The 25,750-nt window shown below is 36.3% G+C and overlaps 1 protein-coding gene across 3 annotated transcripts in view; it reads right to left on the bottom strand.

The window, feature by feature from the left end:
* The window catches only part of GABPA (GA binding protein transcription factor alpha subunit), a 37,989-nt gene continuing 12,439 nt past the window's right edge, over window positions 201–25,750 (bottom strand). For 2 of the 3 annotated variants that reach the window (XM_021071441.1, XM_021071440.1), the window contains exons 4-10: window positions 25,093–25,177; window positions 21,739–21,984; window positions 15,203–15,397; window positions 11,165–11,218; window positions 9,880–10,020; window positions 9,441–9,633; window positions 336–3,886 (exon numbers count right to left, since the gene is read on the bottom strand). In XM_021071441.1, coding sequence (XP_020927100.1) covers window positions 3,658–3,886; window positions 9,441–9,633; window positions 9,880–10,020; window positions 11,165–11,218; window positions 15,203–15,397; window positions 21,739–21,984; window positions 25,093–25,177 — 1,143 coding nt within the window. In that variant the 3' untranslated portion in view covers window positions 336–3,657. Of the gene's footprint in view, window positions 3,887–9,440; window positions 9,634–9,879; window positions 10,021–11,164; window positions 11,219–15,202; window positions 15,398–21,738; window positions 21,985–25,092; window positions 25,178–25,750 lie in introns of all 3 variants that reach the window. The other variant, XM_021071442.1, reaches the window with a different exon arrangement.

Raw genomic sequence — 25,750 nt, 5'->3', positions numbered from 1 at the left:
AAAAACCTAAACTCTCCAACATGTAATTTTAGTTCAGTGGAATCTGTTCTTCCCAAATTCATAGTTTTTAAGTAAACTGCGTGGGAATCACATGTATAATACATCAGATGGGTATTGTCATATTTTTACCTAACCTAACATCCCAGGAATTTGAGACTATCTGCATTTTGGGGAAAAAACTTCTAAAAAACACAGAAATATACTGTATAATAGTTTTATTTTTCTCATTTTACTATTTTTACATTTTATGCACAAATATTTTTATCTGAGTAAAAATAGAAAATAACTGTTTTATGTAAAATTACAAAAAATAAAAACCACAAAGAAATACATAATTGTTATTATGACAGTATAAGTGTCTTTATTTAAAGAGTAAAAATGTATGCAAAAATCCTCCTCCCTCTTACAAAAGACTGAGAATTTTTTTTTTTTCTGGCAGCAAGTGAAATATCACTGAAATATCAATATTTTTATACCCTACAGATATGAAGACATTAAGTTAGTCACAAGTTGTTTTCAAATTATGAGTTTTAAAACACTTTTGTGCTATTTAAAGATACATTAGTTTATTTAAAAGGCAGTAGCATAAAATGATGAATATGAAAAACAGCAGACCTCACCAAAAATATTCGGAGGCACAACCCTTTAAAGAAATATCATACTTCAATTTCATTATTTATCAGGGAATAAAAACAACTAAATAATTTTTTTTTCTAATTAACTGACAGGGATTGACACAAAAATGAATGTGAGGAATCGATTCATTTGGTAATCAACTGCATAGCAATTTTGCCTATTTTGTTTGATTTTTTTGATGCCAACACAAACTTCCAAACTTAGGGCTAGCAAGATACATATGAAAGTTGGCTGAGAATTTTGTGTGGAAAAGTTCTAAACCAAAAATGAACATTTCATTGTTTTTGTACTTATATGGTATCAGAGAAGACCCATAATTTTATTTTTCTTCCTTTGACTATACTGTAAATTTGCCTATGGAAGATTCATTCATAAAAACAGAGCAAAGAAAGAATAGCATGAATTTTTATTTTCTTTCACAAGTTATCTTCCAATAAAAGAAAAGACTATTAGGCTTTCTGAAAACTGCAATCTCAATAAGGAAAATGGAAATAGTTTATTTAGAAGCTTAGACAAAGTAATGAAAGTTTCTTGAATCAATTGTGGAAACTACTCTTATTACTTTACCTATGTTACGCTGCATAAAATGATGGTGAGAGCCAAAGAAGAAAACAGAAACAGCAACTGATCTCAGTGTACGAGAACCGCCCCTATTCAAATGATATTGAGGAATAAAATAAAAATTGCCACAGGAAGAAAATGGATAGAATGTGTTTTGTTTTGTTTTAAAGCATCTGAGAAATGCTCAAGGGAAAAAAGAGATAGGTTGATTTTAGGGATCTAGAATATGGGTGTCCTGTGTCTTAAAAATGTATATACACATGCAATTGAGACATAATGAAGTCTGTCATCTAAGCTAAAACATAATGTCTCTCTCTCCCCACAGCATTTTAAATCAGAAAGTCAGCAATTTTAAGCTCTTGATAATTTGCCAGAAGAGCAGGCGTTATTATCATTATTTTAAAACTAAATGACTTGTCAACTTCCCAGGCCATAAGAGCATCATGGTGTAAAACATTCTTTTTAGCTATCTATTTGTTATCTGAAATTAGAGCTTCTATATATTTCATATTGCTATCCTACTTGATTGCAGATATTCTTGCAATCAAGTATCCAAATTAAATTAATAATTTGTCAGTCTACTCTGAATGTGTTTATAAAAAGGTAAACTTGGAAATCACACATTTTCTTCTTTTTTAGATTCTACGGCAGGGTCTTTGACTTAATACAACAATATAAATGAGTTACCATTACACGTTGTAGTCCCAGAGCATAACACTTAATATTGTGATTTGAGGTTACTAGAAAAGGTCTTAGATTCCTTCCTCTTTCCCTTGTTCTTAAGATCTCTGCCTTCTTCGGTTCTTTCCAAACCACTATGTGGTATTAGGGGCAGCAACTGCTAGCAATGCCCCTGTGTATTGCCATGGCCCTTTCCTCCTAGTTAGTCAAAAGCATTAAGTGAGCTCTCATAAAGCTGTTTAAGGAGATGGATTTAAAGGCGATGATGAGGGAGAAGGTACATAATGTTATATCTGAGAATCAATCTTCTGCTATAAGAGAATCAAAGGCTATTTGCCAGTATCTCATATCATGATTCATGCATAATACCTTAAAACACAAACTAAAAGAAAAAAAGAAAGAAACCAAGCAAAGCAAACAAGCAAAAAAAGAAAGACATTTCTAGCCATTTCTGTTTAGTGTTGGCTTGTGGTAAATAAAGAGTTGCATGTATATAAGAATTATTTAATTTTTAATGTTTTTAAATGAGTTATCTTTTGAAATAGCTTTCCTTTTGAATATCATTTTTTATTTATATGTGTACAGGTATATATATGTATATATGTAAATATATGTGTATATACACACACACACACATATATATATGATGGTCAACTGCGCATGTATATATCTGTATACCTGCACACATATATAATATTCAAAGGAAAAAAATTAAATAAATGGAAAATTTTAAGAGAAGACTGTCTATACTGGAGGTCAAAATTTCCTTTTAAAAAAATCTTCAAGTAATCTCCTAATGCCATAAAAAGTAAAGTACTGCTGACTGATTTAAAGTCTTCATTTCAATAGAAACACAGAGGACTATGTAAACTTGTAAACTGCTTTCTGTCATAAACCAGCACTATAGGGTAATTAAAAAAAAAAAAAAAAAAAGGAAGCCATACCAAACCAAACTAAACCGAACTTTTATTTTCTGGTTGAGGTATACTTTTTCAGATTTTTAAATCTCTGATAGGAGAAACAGAGATCATTTGAGAATTTTTGCAATAGTTGGTTTATTTAAATTTAATGCCTCTCTTATAATAATTTAAATTCTTGGCCTGACATTAGGAATAGTCTATACAGTAAATCCTTAAAATTGGCTTGAGTAAAGCCAGATTTAAACCTGGATCTCCTTCTTCAGCACAGCTCTCCTGCCAGTCCTTTATCGTCCTTTGCTTGCAAATATATAAATTACTCTAATAATGTGATACTCTTAGTTTAGTAATTAATATTATAATTTTATTTGATATGACTATTTTAACTCTGCTTGATTAGATGAAACAGGCATACATGCTTTAGCTGTGAAAAATTCCTGGTTCTATGTAAAGCAACATCTAAAGCAGCAGAGAGGGGAAACAGTTATATTTTCAAAAATAGTTAAGCCAGACTGTTTCCTGGAGATACTTCATTTATTTTTCAACCTCAGATGCTACCGGCTATTTTTGGTAGGGCTAGACATTAATACTGACCAGTTTAGCTTTCCTGACTGTTAACAAACTATCCCACAATGAATCTGCCGAAAGACATTGTGGTGATCCTTTAACATACACATTTTCTAAAATATATGCTCAAAGTAAAAAGATCCAAATTCACAAGAGTATGAAATATTTATAAAAAAATCATGCATCAGATCGTACAGTCTAGAAATAAAAGAAGATTCAAATTCAGTAATAAAGGTAAGAGCAATACTTGCTCTAACATTTAAGAAAGACCTTGGACTCCCAGAAGGTCCTGGGCTCAATTATCTTTTTCTGTTTGCAGAGATGCAGTAGCAAGGGCTACTGCTGTGACTGGCTGGGCAATTCCATGGAGCTGCATCTTTGCAAGTTTCTTCTGTTCACATTCTGTGACCAAACGGTTCAACTCTGCTGCACTGTATCCAATAAGAGTCTTCAAGTCACAGACAAACTTGTATACAAATCTCTTGCCTTGAACTTTACAAATCATGTCCCCATCATAATAATACCTTTAAGAAGAAAAAAAAACAAAAACAAAACACATTAGGACTACATAAAAACATAAACATTTTGACTTAACAATATTTCAGACTATTCCATAAGCTTAAGCCTAGTATTGTATCTATCACAGTAACAATTCACATCAAAGTTTTATAGAAATCCTTAATATTATCCAAGGAAACATCAAAATATCATTAACTGCAATTGTGAGGCTAAGTACTCTAAAATTTTATTACCAAATTCAAAGATTATCTTCAACAATTATGATGAAACATAATTTAAAAATAAACATTTTTAAGCAAAACAAAAAACCCTTGGAGCAGTAACTGAATCTAAACACAAGGGCTATGAATCAGAATCAGATTCAAAACCTAACATTCTCAGGAGTTCCTGCTGTGGCAAAGTGGGTTAATGATCCAGCTTGTCTCTGTGGAAGATCCCCAGACTAGCACAGTGGGTTAATGATCCAGTTTGTCTCTGTGGAAGATCCCCAGCCTAGCACAGTGGATTAAGGATCCAGCATTGCTGCAGCTCTAGCATGGATTCGATCTTTGCATGGAGCTTCCATATGCTGTGGGTGCAGCTGAAAAAGAAGAAAACAACCCCCCCCCCCAACCTAACAACTCAACTTTTTACCCTTTGTGACCACAGGAAAGTCACCACATTTTCTTTATGCTTATTCCTCATTTATAAAATGAGGTTAAAAACAGCACTAACCCTCAGAATGGTTAAAGATTAAAATGATTATCTTATAAAGTGCTAATTAGTACACAATGACTGGCACATATAGCCCTCCGTAAAATAGCGGCTAAGCTGATAACTAAAAATCCAAATAACATGAAGATTTAACACACATTTTTTTTGGATTATTGGAATGTCTACTTTTATTATGTAGCTATACTTTCACCTTTACCATTTTAATACGTAAAGGTTTTCTTTATGAGAAATTCTCCAAACCAATAGGGAGCCTCAAAAGTATAAGAAAAAGGGCTTAAAAGAAAAAAAGAGAAGAAGAGAAGATACAGAAAAACAGAAAAGGGACCATCATAAAGAAACAATGTTTCTAGGAGTGGCTCAGTGGTTAACCAACCCCACTACTATCCATGAGGACAGGGGTTCTATCCTGTCCTCAATGGGTTAAGGATCCGGTATTGCTGTGAGCTGTGGTGTAGGCCAGGGGCTATAAAAGACCAAAAAAAGAAAAAAAGAAAAAAGAAAAAGAAGCAATGTTTCTAAACCTACACTGGTACATCTAGGGAAATCATTCTCCAAGTCTGGACTACTGTTGCTTTCTATGGAAACAGAAACAGATTTGGACTTACACTAACTTTGGAAACACACTTTATTTACCCTCATACACTGCCAATTCCAACACTAAGAAAGTCAAGACTTCTCTGGGTTGGCAGGTTTTGAAGCCTTTTAGTTTAAAACTACACGGCCCATTTATACCCAATCTGAGGCAGAGCTGTTACAAAAGAACCAACTTTTTGCAAAAGTATCACTGGTATATAAATGACTATACTTAACAGGATTTTATTATAAAAATCACTCAGTTTAACCAAAAATCTATTAATGAAAAGATTAAATGCAGAAAATGTCATCTTTCCCTAATTTTGGAAAGGCTAGAGTAAAGCAGTTATTATGTTCACTTTCCCAGTAAGAGATACAACAAACTGGGCAGTCTTGTGTCTCTTCTTCTGTCAATTACATCAAAATAGAATTTACATCTCAACCTACAAACCACCATCTGGTTGTTATCTAAATGCTGTAGACGTTTCAATTTCTTAAAGTTTCTACATAATATAATATGTAAGGCTACAACAGACAGACACTTGGAAAAAAAAAAGGAAAATAAAGAAGGAAAGAGGCTGTTTATTTCTAGGAGGGAAATGGAGTTGGTTTAATCATGTTTCTTGCTAAGAGGTTATAAAACACCACATACGTAAGGGTTGGTTTTGGTTCATGTTTTATTTTTTATTTAAAAATATTTTATTTACACTTTTACAATTAATTTACTTTTATTAATTTTTATTATAGTTGATTTACAGTGTTGTGCCAATTTCTGCTGCACAGTATAGTGACCCAGTCATGCATATATATACATTTTTTTTCCTTATATCATCAGGATTAAGAAGACTTGGTGCACATACATAATGGAATAACCACTCAGCCATTAAAAAGAATAAAAAATGCTACTAGCACCAATATGGATGCAACCAGAGACTTCCACACTATGTGAAGTAAGCCAGAAAAAGAAAAGTATCATATCACTTATATGTGGAATCCAAAGCATGGCAAAAATGAACCTATCTACAAAAGAGAAACAGACAGAAAATTTATAAAATTAAAGTATAGGTGATTTACAAAGCTGTGCCAATTTCTGCTGTACAACAAACTGGCCCAGATATTTATCTTTTTCTCATATTATCTTCCATCATGTTCTATCCCAGGAGATTGGATATAGTTTTCACTGTACTATAGAGTACCTCATTGCTTATCCTTTCTAAATGCACATAAGTTTTCATTTTAATTAGCAATTTTACTAAATACTTCTCCAATCTAGTAACAGATGCATCATACAACCACATATAACAAACAGCACTTACTGCATTTGTTCTCTCCTTAAAATGAAGAAAGTAGAAAGGTACACAATACCTGTATTTTCATGGATATGATTTCTTTTCTCCTCCACTTTAAAAAAATTGTAATTTTTAAAACCTTTTAAATTAGGTAATATATTGCACAAACAGAAAAGACACAAAAGTGAACAGCTCAGTGATTTATTATAAAGGGAACATTCACCTGTTAACTATAACTCAGGTCAGAAAACAGAACACTGCCAGCCCCCCAGGACCCCTCCATGGCCCTTCCCAAATATCACCTTCCCTTGCTCTAAAAGATTAATATGATCCTGTTTCGTGATAACAATTCCATTATTTCTTTTTATATTCTTATCACCCAAACTTATTACTTTTGTCTGGTAAATACTCAGAAGAGAAACTGCTGGGTTACTAGTCAGTTTAAATTCCTATTAACAGTGCAGAAGTATCCCCACTGCTCCATATCCTCACTAAGACTTGGTACGGGCAATTACTTTAATTATTTTAATTTCAGCTGGGATGTGCATTGTGCCATTTCATTGTGGTATGAAAATGCATTTCCCTGATTACTAATGAAGTTGTACATGTCTGCATATATTCATTGGTCATTTGTATAATCTCTGAAGTGTCTATTTAAGTCTCTTGCCCATTTTTTCCAATTTTCCTATGGATTTGTAAGAGTTCTTTAGATACTCTAATTAAGAGTCTCAGATTTAAGTGTGGCTTGACCTTCACTCTCTTAATGACAGCTTCTGATGACAAGAAGTTCTTAATCTAAATGTAGTCCAACGAACTGATCTTTTCAATGAGGTTAGTGCTTTTGGTTCTGTTTAACATCTTCCTCATCTACCAAAGTGATGGAGGCACTTCTAGATGCTTCCCTATCTTCCTTTTCACATTTAAAGCTACCAGCTACACAGAACTGATTTTTACTATGCAATGGGAATGAGTCAATATGGATAGTCAATTGTTCCAACACTACTGACTGAAAAGTAGGGCTTTTTCTCATGTCTTTTCCCCACTGTTATCTTTATTTATTTATTTATTTGTTTTTTAGGGCCACACCCACGGCATATGGAGGTTCCCAGGCTAGGGGCTGAATCGGAGCTACAGCTGCGGCCTGCACCACAGCCACAGCAATGCAAGATCTGAGCCGCGTCTGTGATCTACATCACAGCTCAGATCCTTAACCCACTGAATGAGGCCAGAGATTGAACCCGAAACGTCATGGTTCCCAGTCGGATTTGTTTCCACTGAGTCATGACGGGAACTCCCCTACTGTAACCTTTAAATCAAATGTTTCTATATTCTTGTTTCTCTTCGAGTTTATCTATTGTAAACTCTGGTCTATTTGTCTATCCTAGGAAAATGGCATAGCATCTTGTTGTAGCTTTACAGTGCGTCTCAATATCCTGTAGAGCAAGTCTTCCCACTTTGTTAAGTAAGCTTCTTCAGGTATCCTGGTTATTGTGATACTTTATATTCCTATATAAATTTTACAATTATCTTGTCAAGCTCTCCGAAAAAACTTATTCAGGTGGTTATTACACTGATACCTAGGCCAATCTGGGGAGAAGTAACACCCTAATTAATTCAAATAATTCATCTGTAATTTTGAGGAACTTGTAAGCATTACAATCACATCAGCTGTCAAAAATGACAGTTTTAATTCTGATTATATGGAAAGAATCTTTAGATAGTTGGTAAAGTGTTTGAGGCTGAATAAGTGATACACACACTGAAAATAAAGCATTTTACTTACGTATGCTAAGGAAAACAAATGGTCATTCTGGAAAAGGCAAATAATCATGATAAACTATGTAAAAGTACTTACATGGTCATGATGCTGAAACAGTGAATACTGATCTAATGAACACTTCCACATAATTATATAATTTTATAGGGATGAGGGGATGGAAGAGGAGTGTGTGTGAGTGTGTGTGTGTGTGTGTGTGTATAATGATGAGAGGTAAATCATAATCTCTCAACGTGTAATTCAGACAATGCCCAAGTGAAACATGAAGTAGCAGCAAAACCATGTTATTTAGCCTGCAGAACTGCTCTATCAAATTCACTCTTCCAAAAACATAAGATGTAATTTCTATATATCCTACTTCTCTGATACTTAAGTGCACATATTGAATTTTCATCACTGTAGTAAGCATAATTTCTCACAGTAATTATGTCAAAAAATTTCATAGCACTCAAGAAATTACAAATAATTACTCTATTCCAACTCAACTGGTGTAAAATTTGGATATTCAGATTTAGGAAGACTGTAGGGGAAGGAAAAACAGGGAAATGGGTGAACACTTTGCAGCTAATTATAAAAAGTGACAATATTTATGCATTTGCTAGAATTTACACTCATCCAATTCACCTATGCCAAATGACAACAGCTCTAATTGTTATGCAAATGAAAAAAACCTCAAAGATTAAATGTTGGTTTTAAACAGAGGAGTATATGCTTTTAAATCAAATAAAAATAATCCTAGAATTATCTTTTAAAACTTCTATGTATCTCAAATTACTAAAAATCTTAAGAAGTAATTTTTAACAGGAGTGTGAAAATTTTTAGCTTTTTAAAATAAACATCTCATAAACAAGTATTTTAACATCATTATATTATAATGTTTACACCTAGAATAAGATAACATTTTTTAGAAAGTTTTGATCATTAAAACAAACAAAAAAAAAGAGTTCCTGCTGTGGCTCAGCAGATTAAGAACCCAGCTAGTATCCGTGGGGAGGTGGGTTTTATCCCTGGCCTTGCTCAGTGGGTTAATGATCCAGAGTTGCCACAAGCTGCAATGTAGGTCGAAGATGTGGCTTGGATCTGGCATTGCTGTGACTGTAGCACAGGCTGGCAGTCGCAGCTCCTGTTTGACCCCTAGCCTGGGAACTTCCATATGCCAGAGGTGTGGCCCTAAAAAGAAAAAAACAAACAGTAATGAATGCTTACCTTAATGCACGACTAAGTTTCTCATAGTTCATGGTGGGTTTATTTTTACGTTGTCCCCATTTCTGTGCAACCAGTTCAGGCTGATTTAGCTTAAACTCTCCTTCATCACCAACCCAAGAAATGCAATCTCGAGCATCCTTGTCAGTAAGAAGTTCTAGCAAAAACTGCCACAGTTGGATTTGACCATTGTTTCCTAAAATTGATAAGGATGATAAGCATTGACCACAGTGCTATGGATTAACAGAGAGCAACAGGAAACAAACTGGTCCCCTAGTTCATATCTCAGCCACACTAAAAACACCAATCTTTTTTTTTTACAAATGCTGTCTAAATACTGCCAGAGAAATAGCCCATATTCACATTTTCATGCAGTGAAATAAAACGAAAATTCTCGTAACTTGGCAAATTTTATAAATAACAGGTGATAATGCAAAAATACCTGTTCTGTTTCCAGGTGAACTTCTATCTTCTCCTGAAATCCTTGGAGCTCTTTGTACTTTAGCTGCCTTTGCACTACTACTTATAGCTTTAATCGCAGTTGGTGTAGCAGACTGAACTGATGCTGGAATAATCTGCACAGCTGCAAAGAAAGACAAGGGAAAAAATTTTTTTTCCTCCTTCCAATATAAGCAGTGGAAAAAATTACTGAAAGAAATAAAATGCAATTAGTTTAAGTAATGTTCACTAATTACCTCAATAAAAGTTCAGAGAATAAGGTATAATGTTTGCATTACAGTTTGTGAATCTTAGCAAATACGAGTTGGTCTCTTTATTTTGGAAAACCTTGGTGATGTATATACATTAGATAAAGTTATAGAAACTTTTTTTTTTTTTTTTTTCCCTCTTTCTTTTTTGGCCACCCCACAGCAAATGGAGTTTCCAGGCCCGGGATCAGATCCAAGCTGCAGCTGTGACCTAAGCCACAGCTGCGGCAATGCCAGATCCTTAAACCACTGTGCCAGGCCAGGGATCAAACTTGCGTCCCAGTGCTTCTAAGACGCCACCAATTCTGTTGTGCCACAGTGGGAACTCCAAAACATCTATTTTTAAAATATTTATCCATAAAAAATGGTTTAGCAAATTTTGGAGAATGTGGAGAAAGGATAATTCATGTTCCACTGCTGATAAGAGTTCAAACTTAATACCACTTTGAGAAAAAATTTGGTAATGTATAGTAAGATTGAAAGGATAGCAACCCTGTATTATAACCAGAGAATCTGACACGCATTCTTATAAACTCTCATTCAATGATGTTCACAAAGTTTTAAAAATAATACACAGCAGTGAGAACGAATGAAACTGAGCTGCATGTATCAACATGGGTCTCATAAATAAACAAAAAAGCAAGTTATAAAAGGTTACACACAATATATTACCACTTTTCCCAGAAAGTTTACTCATGTGTAAAAACAATGCTATAAAGTGCTTATGGTTATAGAGTTGGTAAAAATATAAAATATGCATAGAATAATAAACATCAAATTCAGGACACTCATTTAAAATGGGATCTACCACAGGTGAACTTGATATATAAAGTTTTCTCTTATGGTGTATATAATTTCTTTATATTTTCTTTGTATATCTTTATAATTTCTTTGTATATCTAAAATACTTCATACAAAATTTAAAAACTAGTTTTTCTTTTTACTACCTTGCAGTACTAAAGAAAGAAAACATGTCTTATTGAAAAATGGGCCATATATTATGAGCACATGAGTACTCACGTTGATCAATTGTAACTATCTCATTCATCTGTTGTTCTTGGCTGGCCAATACATCTGAAGAACACACATAAAAATTTTTGTTTTCATTTAAATCAGAAATGTAAAGTCTAATCCAGCAAAATTCAACTTAATGAAAAAAAAAAAAAACCCTCCACAATTAAAACAAAAACCAAGCAAACATAAAAGCAAAACATCAAACAACTGAAACTTACTGGCATAATAACTTAAAAAATACTTGACAGTCACATTATAGGAAAAAGATATTTTTAAGAGAAATAGCAGGGAAAACTCCAATTTCTTTTAATGTTCAGAAAAGTTATTCAGAGAAGCAGAGTTTTCTAAACATAAATATTTATTCTAAATCATTTATCTATCTACATAAAACCATGTAAAAGAAACAGAAAAATCACCAAGATCAGATCAAAGATGAGAATATACATCACACTGAAATTATTTACACTCTTCATCAAAAAGCCTTCCTCAAGATGATCTCAGAGATCGTCATAATTTACTCATCTAACATCCATTTTTGAACAAAACTGCCTTGACTTTGTAATGCTTCTTCTTAAAGACGGTTAAATTTTCAGCGGAACGATAGCTGTCCTGTGTCACAACTAAACCAAATCATTAACACATCTATAAATATAGCTCTCAACATAAGACTTACAGTGTAAAAGGTCCTAATTCAGCCCTTTGGATAACCATTCATCACTCATCTGTTGCTATTCCCTATGCAAATGCTGTTCTTTACCTCTCAGACAAGAGTTAGACTTTCCAGTCTCTATTCCTTCAGCCGATCTATGCCCATCTTCCCATCTAGACTGGATGCTTCTCTCCTGAATTGAAACTGTACCCACTAGCAGTGATCTGTGTACTGAGGCCTGGGCTCCCATCACAGTTCTGCTTAGGAAGCCACGCCAGGATCCAATTCCAGACCCAGAGCTGGAGAGGGCTGGAAAACTAAAAGGAGATCTGAATCCTACTCTCAGATGGGAGCTTTTCCCTTGGGGGTCCCTGAGTTTGGGAATTTAAACAATTATACAAGATGAGCCTCAGACAGACCTGGGTTCTGATCTTAGTATTCACTTACTGGCTAAATGAATATGGTAAATGACTCGAGCAACTTGATCACTGATTTCTTCATATTTAAATGAGATACCCTCACCTACCACTTCATGGGGTTGCTATGAGGATTAAAGGAAATGCTTTGAACAAGCACAATGCCTGAAACATAGTTGACTTTTCAGTAAAGACAATACTCTTTAACCCAGATCCCTAGTTCTGAGCATTCTCCCCAAGAACTATCTCTCTTGAAAAGTCCCTGCTTTATATTTGCTGTATATTTTCCCCCAAGCTTTATAAAATTTCCCCCAAATTTTGTAAAAATGATATTGTTCATTTGTGACTATAAATGAACAAGTGCCCTAGCTTAAAAAGAGGCAAAAGCCAATCACTACCACACAGTACAGGTGTTACTGGCCTGTAACATCAGTTCCTCAGCCCTGATTTTCAGAATGGAGTTTGGTTTGTTTTCTGGGAACTCTTAAGATAGAAGGCAGAAAACAAAAAGAAAGAAATTTTTGAAAGACCAGTCCAAGACCACATATGCAGTCTAAATCCATAGTCCTCTGTAGCCCTCAAACCCTGGCCTTGCACGAAGCATGCCGAGCCCCAAAAGGCAAAGCTCTGGGACACATGGAGGTATTTTATGGAGAAATACCTTAGGGAATTAAAGAAATGAGGCAATTCTTTTTCCTAAAGAAAATCCTCAGCAAACAAAGCTTTGTGCCTTTGGTGACAGAAGACATATTCATATGTAGGACAACACAGAGATGGTACTACTGGAACATTTCCTAATGAATTATCCTCCACAAGTACTGTAGGACCTAGAGGAAATTTCTTTTTTCTTTCTTTCTTTTTTTCAATTATAGCTGATTTACAATGTTTCTTCAATTTGTGTTGTACAGCAGAGGGACCCAAGCACACACAGTTCCCTGTCCTGTACAGCAGATAAGGGGAACGGCAGGAAGGTGGGTAACCTAATACAAAAATCTAAAGAGGAAGTTCTGTTTAATACTGCTTCTCCTTGCTAGATCTAGATCACTGAGGAACAGATGACAGATGCTGGGTTAATAAATACCTTTCAGAAATATGCTGTAAGGAGTTCCCATTGTAGCTCATGGTAATGAACCCAACTAGTATCCATGAGGATGCAGGTTCAATCCCTGGCCTTGCTCAGTAGGTTAAGAACTCAGTGTTGCTGTGAGCTGTGATGCACATCACAGACACAGCTCGGATCTGGTGTTGCTATGGTGTAGGCTGGCAGCTGCAGCTCTGATTTGATCCCTAGCCTGGGAACTTCCATATGCCTGGGATGTAGCCCTAAAAAGCCAAAAAAAAAATAAGTATGCTGTAGATGTCACTCTATAACAGGGATCAGAGAACCCAGACCACACTCAAAAGAGCTTGTCCTGAGAAGCGAGGCTTGTGAATTACAGAAAGTCCACCGGAAATAGCCTTACACATCATACTACCACTACCCACTCCCGGATTCTGAACTGAGCACTGGATTTCCAATGCAGATGGGATTTCCTTGCCAGCAGAGCAAAGATGCTCTGGGGTTTGATACTTTTGAAAACAAAACAATTGCAGAGCAGAGCTCTTCTGAAGAAGACCCGTTCTACAGCAAGGGAATGGGAAGATACATAAGATTCCTCTGCCTCCTTTGCTAGGAAATGTCTCTGAAGGAGCTTTAATATTTGAGAAGCACTAGAAGAATCAGAAAAAAACAAAACAAAACAAAAAAAACAACCAAGTGCTGATCTCCGGGAGACAGTGAAAACCATGAATTTGAGAAAAACTAAACTGTAGTCTAAACACTGTCCCTCTTCTATTCTTGGGAGTTCCTACAAGAAAACATTTCAGTAAACATGACTCACATGTTAGGAATCTGAAACAACTCAGAATTTACCTTACTCGTATGAAAAGCTCTGCAGAGAAGAAAACCTGTGAAGCCAAGGACAAACCTTCAACCAGAATATTCAATTTATTTATCTAATAGGAACTGAAACTGGAAATAAACCCTGTAAACGTAATGAAAAGCAATAAGACTTTCAGATATTTTTTTCCTGCTAATATTTAAAAGAACCCAACGCAAGAGAGACACTACCAATAAAAACAACATAGGAAAGCCTCTCTACAGAGCTCATTTCTTATTTAACAGCAGATGAAAACCCTAAGCATTAAATGACTCTGAAAAAATCCCTCCACCAAAGCTGTCCCCTTATTGGGTACAGAGTAGAATGAAATGTTACCCATTACATTTCATCCATAGCCACTATGAAAACAAAGTCAGAGAGTCCCATTCACACGTTCTGAAAAAAGTGTGAGTTTAGCTAGCATTTACAATTTATATAACAGCGTTAGGAAATGGGTTACTGGAAGATACTTTAACAGTCACTGAGATACAAGATAGATCAAAATTCAAACAAAATAACTTATGTCCATTTAGGCTCTGTTGTTGGACAGCCTTAATCATTACAATAATGTCTGTGGAACAACACTATAACCAGTCCAATTCAAGATGGTGGGTTCATACTTACAATTTCCCTTTCTCCCTTAAAATCCCATTGAATTAAAAGACATTTAAAAAGATTTAATCTCAAAAATGATGAGAATGAGAGAGAAGCTATCCATGAACAAATACTCTTAAATTTCTAGAAGATGAGCACAAATGAAAGAACTGATTGATGAAACAGAAGTCAGCTACTAGAACATTTATATGCAAAGAGCTAAATGCAGGGCACAGAATCTTTCTAAGCTTCCGTTTCCTATATGAATAAGGAAAGTAATGATTTGCAGCATTAGCACAAGATTGAATGAAACTATACATATAAAGTTCTCAGTACAGCTTTACACAATTAACAAATGTTAATCATTATTACTATCATCAATGATAATTAAGATGAAATCAAAGTTATAAAAAAATAAATTAAACTTAAGTTACAATGCAAATAGAAAATAATTTCAACTTTATACATTTTCGAAGAAGTTCCAGATGACTCCAGAGAATCTCTCCCCGAGGAACCCGCTGAAAAAAGTCTTCTTGGTTGAGACTACACAGTTCTCTTCCGGAAATATTCAGTGTAGTGAGGTCTATGTCGGTCATGCTGAATTCCTTCATTACCCAAACCACCCAGTGCAGGACCTGGTCTGTGGACCACTGTATGGGATCTAAAGAGAAAAATATTACTGTTGGTCTAGTTGCAACTTAAATATTATCTAAATTTACAGTCAACTTGTCAACACACATACATATAAACATGCATATAAAATCCAGGCAGGTTTTTCTCTCCCTCAAGTGAAATAAATTTAATATATGAAATAAAAAAGGTTATTTTTTCTTCTGAAATGGTTGCACTCACAGCACACAGAAGCCAGGGACTGAATCCAAGCCTTGGCTGGGAACTATGTAGTAGCTGTGGCAACGCCAGACCTTTTAACCCACTGCATGCCAGGCTGGGGATCAAATCCATGCCTCCACAGCAACCCAAGCTGCTGCAGTCTTAATCCACTGCACCGCAGCAGGAACTCCATGAAATAAAAAGATTCATATGCTCTATTTACTCCTTCGTTCCTTGTCAATTTCTTAATCTAAATTTTTGATGGATTCATTTGTTTCTACATCAGTTACTCTGAAATTTAATAAGAAAAACAAAATGCAAAACTGCTCTCTACTGGGCCAAATGGAAGAATTAAAATACATGATTACCTTGGAGAAAATGGAGTAAGTTATCCAAGTTTTAAAAATTTTGTAGTAATGAGTTGATGCATTAAAAAAAAAAAAAAAACAAAACTCTAAGGAGTTTCTAGGGTGCAAGACATATTCTCCAAAATAATTTTTCCTCATTTTTTCTTCTTGTAAAAATCTACTTGCTTCTGAACTTACCCTTATGATGGCAACTTACAATAAAACATGCTAATTGCATGACTACTCAGCTGTCTTCCCCTATAAGATCTTGAGGTCTTATTTAAATATAAGCATTGTGTCTTATAAAGCACTGAATTTTCAGAGCTTACCACATGCTTTGTGCATACTTCATTAAATTTATAAAAGGTGAATCCAAATAGCTTCATTTTCTTCATCATTTTTTACTATCTAATAAATGCACAAATGAAAAAGATGGCCAACATGTATGAATACTTCATTATTGGCACCTAATACAGCATTCTTCTCACAGAATTTTAATAAATACTAGCTGAATTAATTTTGGAGTAGGTATTTCTTCATGGAGAAGTTAATCCACCTAAATAGTATTGATTATATGCCCCCAAGATACATGCTATTCAATAAGAAAATAAGTGGGAAAAATAACATTTAGGTACTCATCAAGAGCCAATTTATAGCAAAAATGAATCAAACATAAGAATACAGGAAGGAGGAGTTCCCTTCGTGGCTCAGTGGTTAACGAACCCAACTAGGATGCATGAGGATTCAGGTTTGATCCCTGGCTTTGCTCAGTGGGTTAAGGATTCGGTGTTGCTCTGAGCTGTGGTATATACGTTGCAGACGTGGCTTGGATTCCGAGTTGCTATGGCTATAGCCTAGGCTGGCAGCTGTAGATCTGATTCAACACCCAGCCTGGGAACTTCCATATGCCATAGGTGTGGCCCTGGAAAGCTAAAAAAAAAACCAAACAAACCAAAAAAAAACCAGGAATGAGAGCCACAGAATCGATTTTTGTTTGTTTTTTCACAAAGAAGTTCAGGAAGATTCTGAGAAGATGACAGGAAAATTTAAAAAACTTCTCTCAATGTACACATAAAACAAACACAAACAAAACAAAAAAGCCCACCATTAAAAGGAACTGGAGGGCAAAAGCAAAAATTCATGGGCATTTATAACCACGTGATCTGATATCCCCATGGAACCCAAAATACACACAGCTGAAGACAAAGCAGTAAGAGCCACAAGCCTTGCCTGGTATGAGCATCTGTGCAGGAGAGAAAGCAAAGAAGGAAGCAAAGGGACATCTGACCCATTCTCTATCCTGAACATGGGAAAACCTCAACAACAGCCAGGAAGTACTCTTTGAAAGCACAAAGGGCCAAGCTGAAGGAGCAGCTCAAAGCAGTTTTGCCCAATCCAACAGCAGTGGAGTATAAAGGTCCAGGGTAAGCTTTAAAGGTGATGCAGCAGTATATCACCTATGAGATTTTCAAACTAAGTCAAGGATCACTTTCAGAAGAAAAGACCAAAATAAGGAAAAACTGGTGGGAGTGGAATTGAAACTGAGTAGTACAGGAACATCAAGGAAAGGGAAAGAGGAGATCCAGATAAAAGTGGAGTAAGGAAAGGCAGGAACTATGAAAGCAAGAGGCTCTTTTTTTTTTTCCTTTTTGGACCACACCCATGGCATATGGAAGTTCCTGGGCCAGGGACTGATCTAAGCCACATCTGTGACTGATGCCACAGCTGGGGCAACACCAGATGCTTAACCCACTGGGCTGGGCCAGGGATGAAACTGGTGTCTCCACAGAAACAAGCGAGATCGTTAACCCATTGAAGTGGGAATTCCCAAGATGCTCTATTTTTAATACTACTTGAAAACAAGAGAAGGAGTTCTAGAAAGTTAGAAAACCTATCCTGAACCAAACTTCAAAGTTCAAAGAAGCCTACTGTACACACACATGAACAAAAAGTATCAAAAAACTAGGGGAGGAGTTCCTGTCATGCCTCAGTGGTTAACAAATCCGACTGGAAACCATGAGGTTGCGGGTTTGATCCCTGGCCTTTCTCAGTGGGTTAAGGATCTGGCGTTGCCATGAGCTGTGGTGTAGCTCACAGATGCGGCTTGAATCCCGCGATGCTGTGGCTGTGGCTGTGGCTGGCGGCTACAGCTCTGATTACATCCCTAGCCTGGGAACCTCCATGTGCCGTGGGAGCGGCACTAGAAAAGGCAAAAAGACCAAAAAAAGGGGGGGGGGAATAGATTTGGTCCACCTTTTTTCTTAAATAACATCAGAACTTCCAGTTTAACCTAATTAACTGCCATGAATGTTTTCCTCTAAGTTCCCGGTAAAAGGATAGTAAAGAGATTTTCAAAAGATGTAAACTCCTAGGAACATGGATGCAAAACAACAGAAATGGATGAGAGATTTCAAGTAATTTTTTGGAAGACAATAAGTAGAGTGAAAAATCAAGTGGAAAAAAAAAAAGCGATAACCTAATCCCTGACTCAGGAACTCCATATGCCCCAGGGCAACCCCCCCAAAAAGGCTATGACCTAAAATATCTATTAAGGAGGAAACCAATTAAAAAGTGGAGCATCCCTCCTGCTACTAGCTCAGGCCATGGTGGTTCCATGTTGTAGACAGAAAACGAGGAGATTAAAATATGTGTTGTGGTTAGAATCTCCAGAGCCTCTCCTTCATTCTTAGGAGCCAACTGAATGGAAGCATCCCCTCACACGTAGGCATCAGGACACTTTAGATCAAGGAGAAATACAAAGTGGAAGCTAAGAGAACAGATGCCAGTAAGAAAAGTCTACAAACAGAAGAGTGAGACCCTCCTACCCCTCCTCCCACCACTTTGCACTTCCAGAATGCAGATACACATCGACCCTAAATCTTCACCGCAGCCTTCTACTCCTGACAGGTGTTTGGCCAATTCTCAAGAGAAGCTGAAGAGACCCAGAAGAAAGATCTATATATACTGACACTTGAAAATATTTTAATTAAATGACCAACACCTTTTTTTACCAGAGTATAGTCAACCAACCCCTTCCAGACTTTAATTAGGTTTAAAGTTATTCACTCTTAAATATGAGAAGATGGTTAAAAACAATCAGGTATTTGAGAGACTAAAAAACAAACCACTAGACAAACAAAAGTAAACAGAAAAACAAAACCCAGAGAAAGTAGAAGTAATGCCATAATAAACTAAACAAACCAAAAAAATCAAAAACTAATAACCCCCTCTCCACTGAAATCAACATACTCAGAGAAGAGAAAACATGATCAAAATGCTATGGAAAAGGAACAACCAGAATGAAGAACCCTCGTAAACTGAAAATAAAAATCAGAGAGGCTGCAATAAAACAACAAGAAAATTCGGCAGAAAGTAATACAATTAGATATGGAGATGAAAAATAAGGAAGGAAACAAAATGCAGAGGATCAACCCGGAAGATTCAACAGGAGTTCTATTAACAAGAACAAAGAAACACAGAAAGCAATTATAATGAAGGAAAACTCCCGGAACTGAAGCCTACAATGGTCTGGATAAGCAACTGTCCAAAAGACAGTTCAGGCCACTATGTAATTTTTACATTTTCTAATAGCTACATTAAAAAGGTAAAGAACTAGATGAAATTCATTTCAATAAAAATGTCATTTATTACATCGAAATGTTATCATTTCAACATGTAATCAACATAAAAAATGTATACGATTTTATATCATTCTCTTTTTGTCTTGGCCGTTTTACTCTTAGAGAACACTGCAATTCAAACCAGGCATATTTTGAGTGCTCACATGGGACTAGTGGCTACCGCACTGGCTAAGTACAGGGCTGGATTGAGATGCTACACTAAAAAGCCCTGAGCAAATTAAGAAGATCCACACTGTGACGGAACCGAGAAAAAGACGAGATCCTGAACAGCTCTTCTCATTCTTTGAGGAATAGCTAGGTCTCCTGCTTCAAACTGGACTCTTATCTTGTTATGCTCCAATGAACCCCTCTCCTTGCTTCCCGAATCTCTCCTTCTCCCACTAGTTCCACATCATTTATCTACAAATACACTCACACCACCAACTCCTGGACCTTCAATATTTTTTATTTGTCCCCCCAGCACTCTTCCACTTACCTCTGAAAAAAGCTAATACTCAAATTTCTCCATTTCTACAATATTTATTTCCTGTAATTCAGCTTTGTCTCTCCAACTCAACAGTTACTTTTATCTATATCTACCAATGAGCCTCTGATCACCAAATTTAGTAAGATACTACTCAGTCAGCATTTTTGACTTTCTAGGCAGCGTCAAGATTTTTGACCACCTAAAAGTCTTTCTTGGGGTTCCCATCGTGGCTTAGCAGAAATGAATCTGACTAGGATCCATGAGGATGCAGGTTCGATCCCTGGCCTCACTCAGTGGGTTAAGGATCTGGAGTTGCCGTGAGCTGTGGTGCAGGTTGCAGATGTGGCTTGGATCTGGTGTGGCTGCGGCGTACGGCTCCGATTCAACCTAGCCTGGGAACTTCCATATACCATCCATGGGTGTGGCCCTAAAAAAAAAAAAAAAATTCTTTCTCAAATTCAGAGACACTATATACAGTTCTTACTTTCCTTCTTTCTCTCCAGCTATTCCATGTCTCTGCTCTTCCTGTTCCTCAACCCTAAACGTTGACAAGGTCCAGCATCGTGTTCTTTTCCATTTTACTCTCTTCCATCAGACTACATCTACTTTTATGACTTACAAATCCAATGTCCCAAATAACATCATTATCTCTAGTCTAAATCTTGTGTACCCGAAACTACTTTCTGGCGACTTCCAGTTGAGTATATATTACTTCAAAATCAAGAATTATCAACACTTTCCTTTCCAACCAAAAATCCAAAAATCTTTCCTGCACTAGAAAGATTTCCTGTACTAGACTTTCCAACGCCCCCTGCCCCACTAAAGTTTGGAACACATGGAGTGTCTTTCCCATGTACCACTGAAAGCCCAGCATTTACCATGGTGCCTCACTCAGGAAATAGATAACAAAGACATAATCAATTCTTATCAATATTATTCTTGCGTAGTCATCCAAGCTTGAGAAATTAGATCAGCATTTGAATCCCCTCTACCCCCACACAATCCATCAGTTGCTCAGTCCTGTCACTGTTTTGATCCACCTCTTCCTTTCTACTCCCACAGAAATCACCTCGTCTAGGCTAACCTAAATATTATCATTAAGTCACACCTAAACCACCTAACTTATGCCACACTGCGCTGCCACATTCGCTTTCAACTGTCACTTCCATCAATCAAAAACGGTTCTATAATGCTACAGAATAATCCTTCCCCACTCACTGTATGTTCTCATGCTCACGCACAGCATACTCCCACGTCTCAGCTTTGCACATACATTTCCTATCTGGAAGGTCGTCCTCTGCCCAACAGTTTCCTTGTCTATAATAAACCCCCAACTTCCCCCCACCGCCCTGCGCCCAGGCCATTATGATCCCTTTGAGACTGTAATTCTCAGTTTCCTTTATACCGGTTATTGATAGCTTAAAAACATGTTATCTTTATGTCAATTATCTCCTTTCATCTATCTTCTTGCTCTTCAACTACACTGTGAACACTTTGAGAGCAAAATTTTTTTAGTATGTTTGTATTCCCAGCACCATCACATATACAGACCCAAACCCCCCAAAAAAACAACAGCAAAAAAAAAAAAAAACAGGAAAATCAATATATTACCTAAATATCCTGCATCTAAAATAGATAACTTACTCACCCTAGTGTTTTCTATGTCAAGCTTAATTCTTATTATTCTCCCTAACATCATTATTATGTATTTTATTACCATAGGGTATCCCAAGACGTTCTTGCTCTTTCCTATAACCCTCAAGTGCAGCAGCCCATCGTGTCACTTGTTCTGAGGTTTCATCTGAAATAGTTGTAATGTGTTTTGTGCCATCAAGAGTTATCACTTGAGCTTCCTCAACAAGATGTGCTTCTGCTTCAGCATGGTGGGCATCTGGATCAATAACTACTTCAACTGTTTCTGCCGGTTTAACAATTTCCAGGATGTTTAGCTTTGGTTCGATTCCTTAATAGTAAATTGGAGAGAAAATAAAAAAGCATATTTAAGTCAGAACATGAATGAAAGTCACTAACAACATTTAGATTAGTTTATGTGTTCATACATTCTCAAATGGTAGAACAAAACCCATTTTAAATATTCTTGGCACTATGTCTAGACAACTTAAAAGATGAAAAAAAAAAAAAAATGAGAAATCTGTTATCTTCCTAGGGCTGCACCCGCAGCATATGGAGGTTCCCAGGCTAGGGGTCGAATCTGAGCTGCAGCCACTGGCCTACGCCACAGCCACAGCAACTCAGGATCCAAGCCGCATCTGCAACCTACATCACAGCTCTTGGCAACGCCGGATCCTTAACCCACTGAGAGAGGCCAGAGATCGAACCCATGTCTTTGTGGATGCTACTCAGATTCGTTAACCTCTGAGCCACATGGGAACTCCTTAACAGATTTCTATTAAATGATAAAAATAACAATTCAACAGAACTTTGGTAGATCAGATAACAGTATTATATAAACATTAATTTCCTTATTTTGATAATTGTGATCATATAAAAGAATTCCTTGTTTGACATTCCTGGCACGGCTCAGCAGAAATGAATGATTAATATCCTAAGGACACAGGTTCGATCCCTGGTCTCGCTCAGTGAGTTAAGAATCAAGTGTTGCCATGAGCTGTGGTGTGGGTCACAGATGTGGCTCAGATCTGGTGTTGCTGTAGCTGTGGCATAGACCAGCAGCTACAGCTCTGATTCAACCCTAGCCTGGGAACTTCCATATGCTGCAAAAAAAAAAAAAAAAAAAAATTCCTTGTTTTTGGAAACCACACACACCACTGTATTTAGCTAAAGAGATTGTGTCTGAATCTTATTTTTATTTTACTTTTATTTATTTACTTATTTATTTTTACAGCTGCCCCTGCGGCACATGGAAGTTCCCAGGCTAGGGGTCGAAAGGGAGCTGCAGCTGCAGGCCTACACCACAGCCATGACCACATGGAGGCCAACCTGCATCTGCAGCCCATGCCACAGCCTGAGGCAATGTCAGATCCTTGATCCACAGAGCGAGGCTAAGGATCAAACCCACATCCTCATGGAGACTACACTGGGTTCTTAACCTGATGAGCCACAATGGGAACTCCAGTATCTTATTTTTCAACACGTCAGAAAACTAATGTGAGGATGAAGGGGAGAGAGAATAAAGCAAGTGTAATGAAAGTTAACATTTGGGGAAGCTGGACGAAGGACATCCAACAACTCTTTTACTACACTTGCAACTTTTCTCTACGTCTAAAACACTTTAAGACCCCCACCACCACACATGCACACATACATACACACCCCATTGACAAACACCAGTAAAAAAAGTACCAGTGTAGAATAGAAAATAAAAACTAAACCAGAGAGGGCAAATATGAGTAGCTACCTAACTTCAGAACTTTAAAAAGTCTTTCTAAGCAAACTAAAATTATTTATTGACTGCTTTTTTTTTTTTTTTTTTTCCTTTTCTAGGGCTACACCCACGGCATATGGAGGTTCCCAGGCTAGGGGTCTAATTGGAGCTGTAGCCGCCGGCCTACACCACAGCCACAGCAACACAGGATCCGAGCCGCATCTGTGACCTACACCACAGCTCATGGTAACGCCGGATCCTTAACCCACTGAGAAAGGCCAGGGATCGAACCAGCAGCCTCACGGTTCCCAGTTGGATTCGTTAACCACTGAGCCACGACGGGAACTCCTTGACTGCTTTTCCTTTAAGGAAACAAAGTACATGTTTTGAAAATAAAGACACTGAATTTAAGTTAAATTCACATCATTAAATTCTCATTTTCGACTGAAGAAAAACCCAAATCCTTAGGATATTTAAAAGAGAAAAAACTCTTCTTTACAAAATAACCTCAGATACTTAGGTTAAAATGACAGCTCTAAGAAACTATCATACAACTTAACAGCTAATGTTTGCTCACTGATTCAGTTACAATCTGTATCAAAAGTTAATTTAAGTGCTTTGAAAGAAAAAACAAAACTCAAGTGTAATACTGTGAAGTTCAATCATAAAAACAATTCAATTCAATTGTGGAACCAGTATTATAAGAAAATATACTGTTATCACTTATTAGGTAATATAAAAGAAATCACTTTTTTTCAAATATACATGAAAAAAAATCATAATTTTTCAGAAAAAAAAATTTCCCCTAAACCTCCATTCAAATTTCGTCAACCATTCGTAAACGCACTTGAATTGAGAGGTCACTAAGCTTTTAAAGATAGAAAAAAAGACTGATTTTCTTTCTTATTTCCAACAACAGTAAATCCTGGGGAAATTAAGGTGGATAATTACCATTTTCATAATCTGAACAAAACTTTGGTTGGAGAAACATAATTGTCAGCAATATAATACATTCAGAGATTAAAATCAGTCTAAAACTCCAGTCAGAAATTTCAAAGGCTCATTTTAAAAAACTAAAACTCAATGTACCAAAAATGGTTTCCTAATTTTCTATCTTGTGTACTTACACAGATTTGTAAAAACACTGTGAGAGATATGGCTCACTGGGTCACTCCATACCCTTGGCAAATTCCTCTCTCTGTGCTAAGCTACACAGACTAGATTGCTTTGCAGACAGGATTCCAGGTGTGATTTAGGCATGCATCTTCTATTTGGAAATGAGCTAAGAGGGGACAAGCATATACATGGCATCCATTTTTTGGCTAATGTGGTTCACGGAAAAGGCAGCATGGTTCCAAGTTATCAGCTATAGGGGTGGCTTTCAGATTTGCCATTTTCCAGATCCTAGCAGAGCAGCAGCTTACTTGGCAGTGCTGTTCTGCAGTGTGGCTAAGCCATTCTCAGAAAGTCCATTAGAACCTCCCCTTCCAACCCTCCCTAGGATCCTGTTATTTACTACCCTACACTATATATCCTTTCTTGTAGTAGGCAGAATGTATTATACTAATTGCTTCACCCTGACAGATAAAACAGTTAAATCAAAAGCATGAATATTTGGCTATAACATCACCTTAATTAATTTAGATAAGCATCTAAAGCTTATAAAAGTTCCTATATTAAAAACATGAGCTAAACTTTTAAATAACAACACTGAAAGTATCTTACCTTGGTAAGAAATTACCTGTACACTAAGCTGTACAGTTCCATCTGTCTTTACTCCTTGGTCAAATAAACTTCGTTCTGGATCCAGCTAAATATGGGTAAAATGAATAAGATTGTTTTAGCTCAGTCATCTGGTTTAATACAAATGGATATGCCAGCAGGACTTAATTACTGAGGCATACTAATTAAATTATAAGAACACATTTAATTTTTCAAGTTGTCATATCATTTAATTCTTTGCCAAAGCTGAAACTAGTTGAACCAATGTGGTAGCAATTAAGGACAACACAAACAACATTTATTTTAAGTAGTGTTTTTTCCCTAGCTCTGGAGTCTAGTTTACAATTTTTAATGATGCCAAAAGGCAATTTTTTTTTTGTAAAAGTATTTAAAATAGAAGATAATGCAATTTACCTGCCATGGATAGGTAAGAGTGTTTTATTAATGGGGGAAATTTATATACATTTATTTACATAATTTTTGCCATATGTCCCTTATACAACCAATGATACACATTTAAGATGAGTGTTAATTCTAAATTTCCGATCATAAAGGACTTATAACCTTAGTACCTAACCTAGCTATGAGTATCTTTAATCACAATTCTATATCCTTTCAATACTAGTGTCTTGAACACATTTCACACAAATGGCAAATTGAT

Source organism: Sus scrofa, chromosome 13 (assembly GCF_000003025.6).
Source record: "Sus scrofa isolate TJ Tabasco breed Duroc chromosome 13, Sscrofa11.1, whole genome shotgun sequence".
NCBI classification, from domain to species: Eukaryota; Metazoa; Chordata; class Mammalia; order Artiodactyla; family Suidae; genus Sus; species Sus scrofa.
Note: the sequence above shows the minus strand (reverse complement) of the source record. Positions and strands in the feature narration are given on the sequence as shown.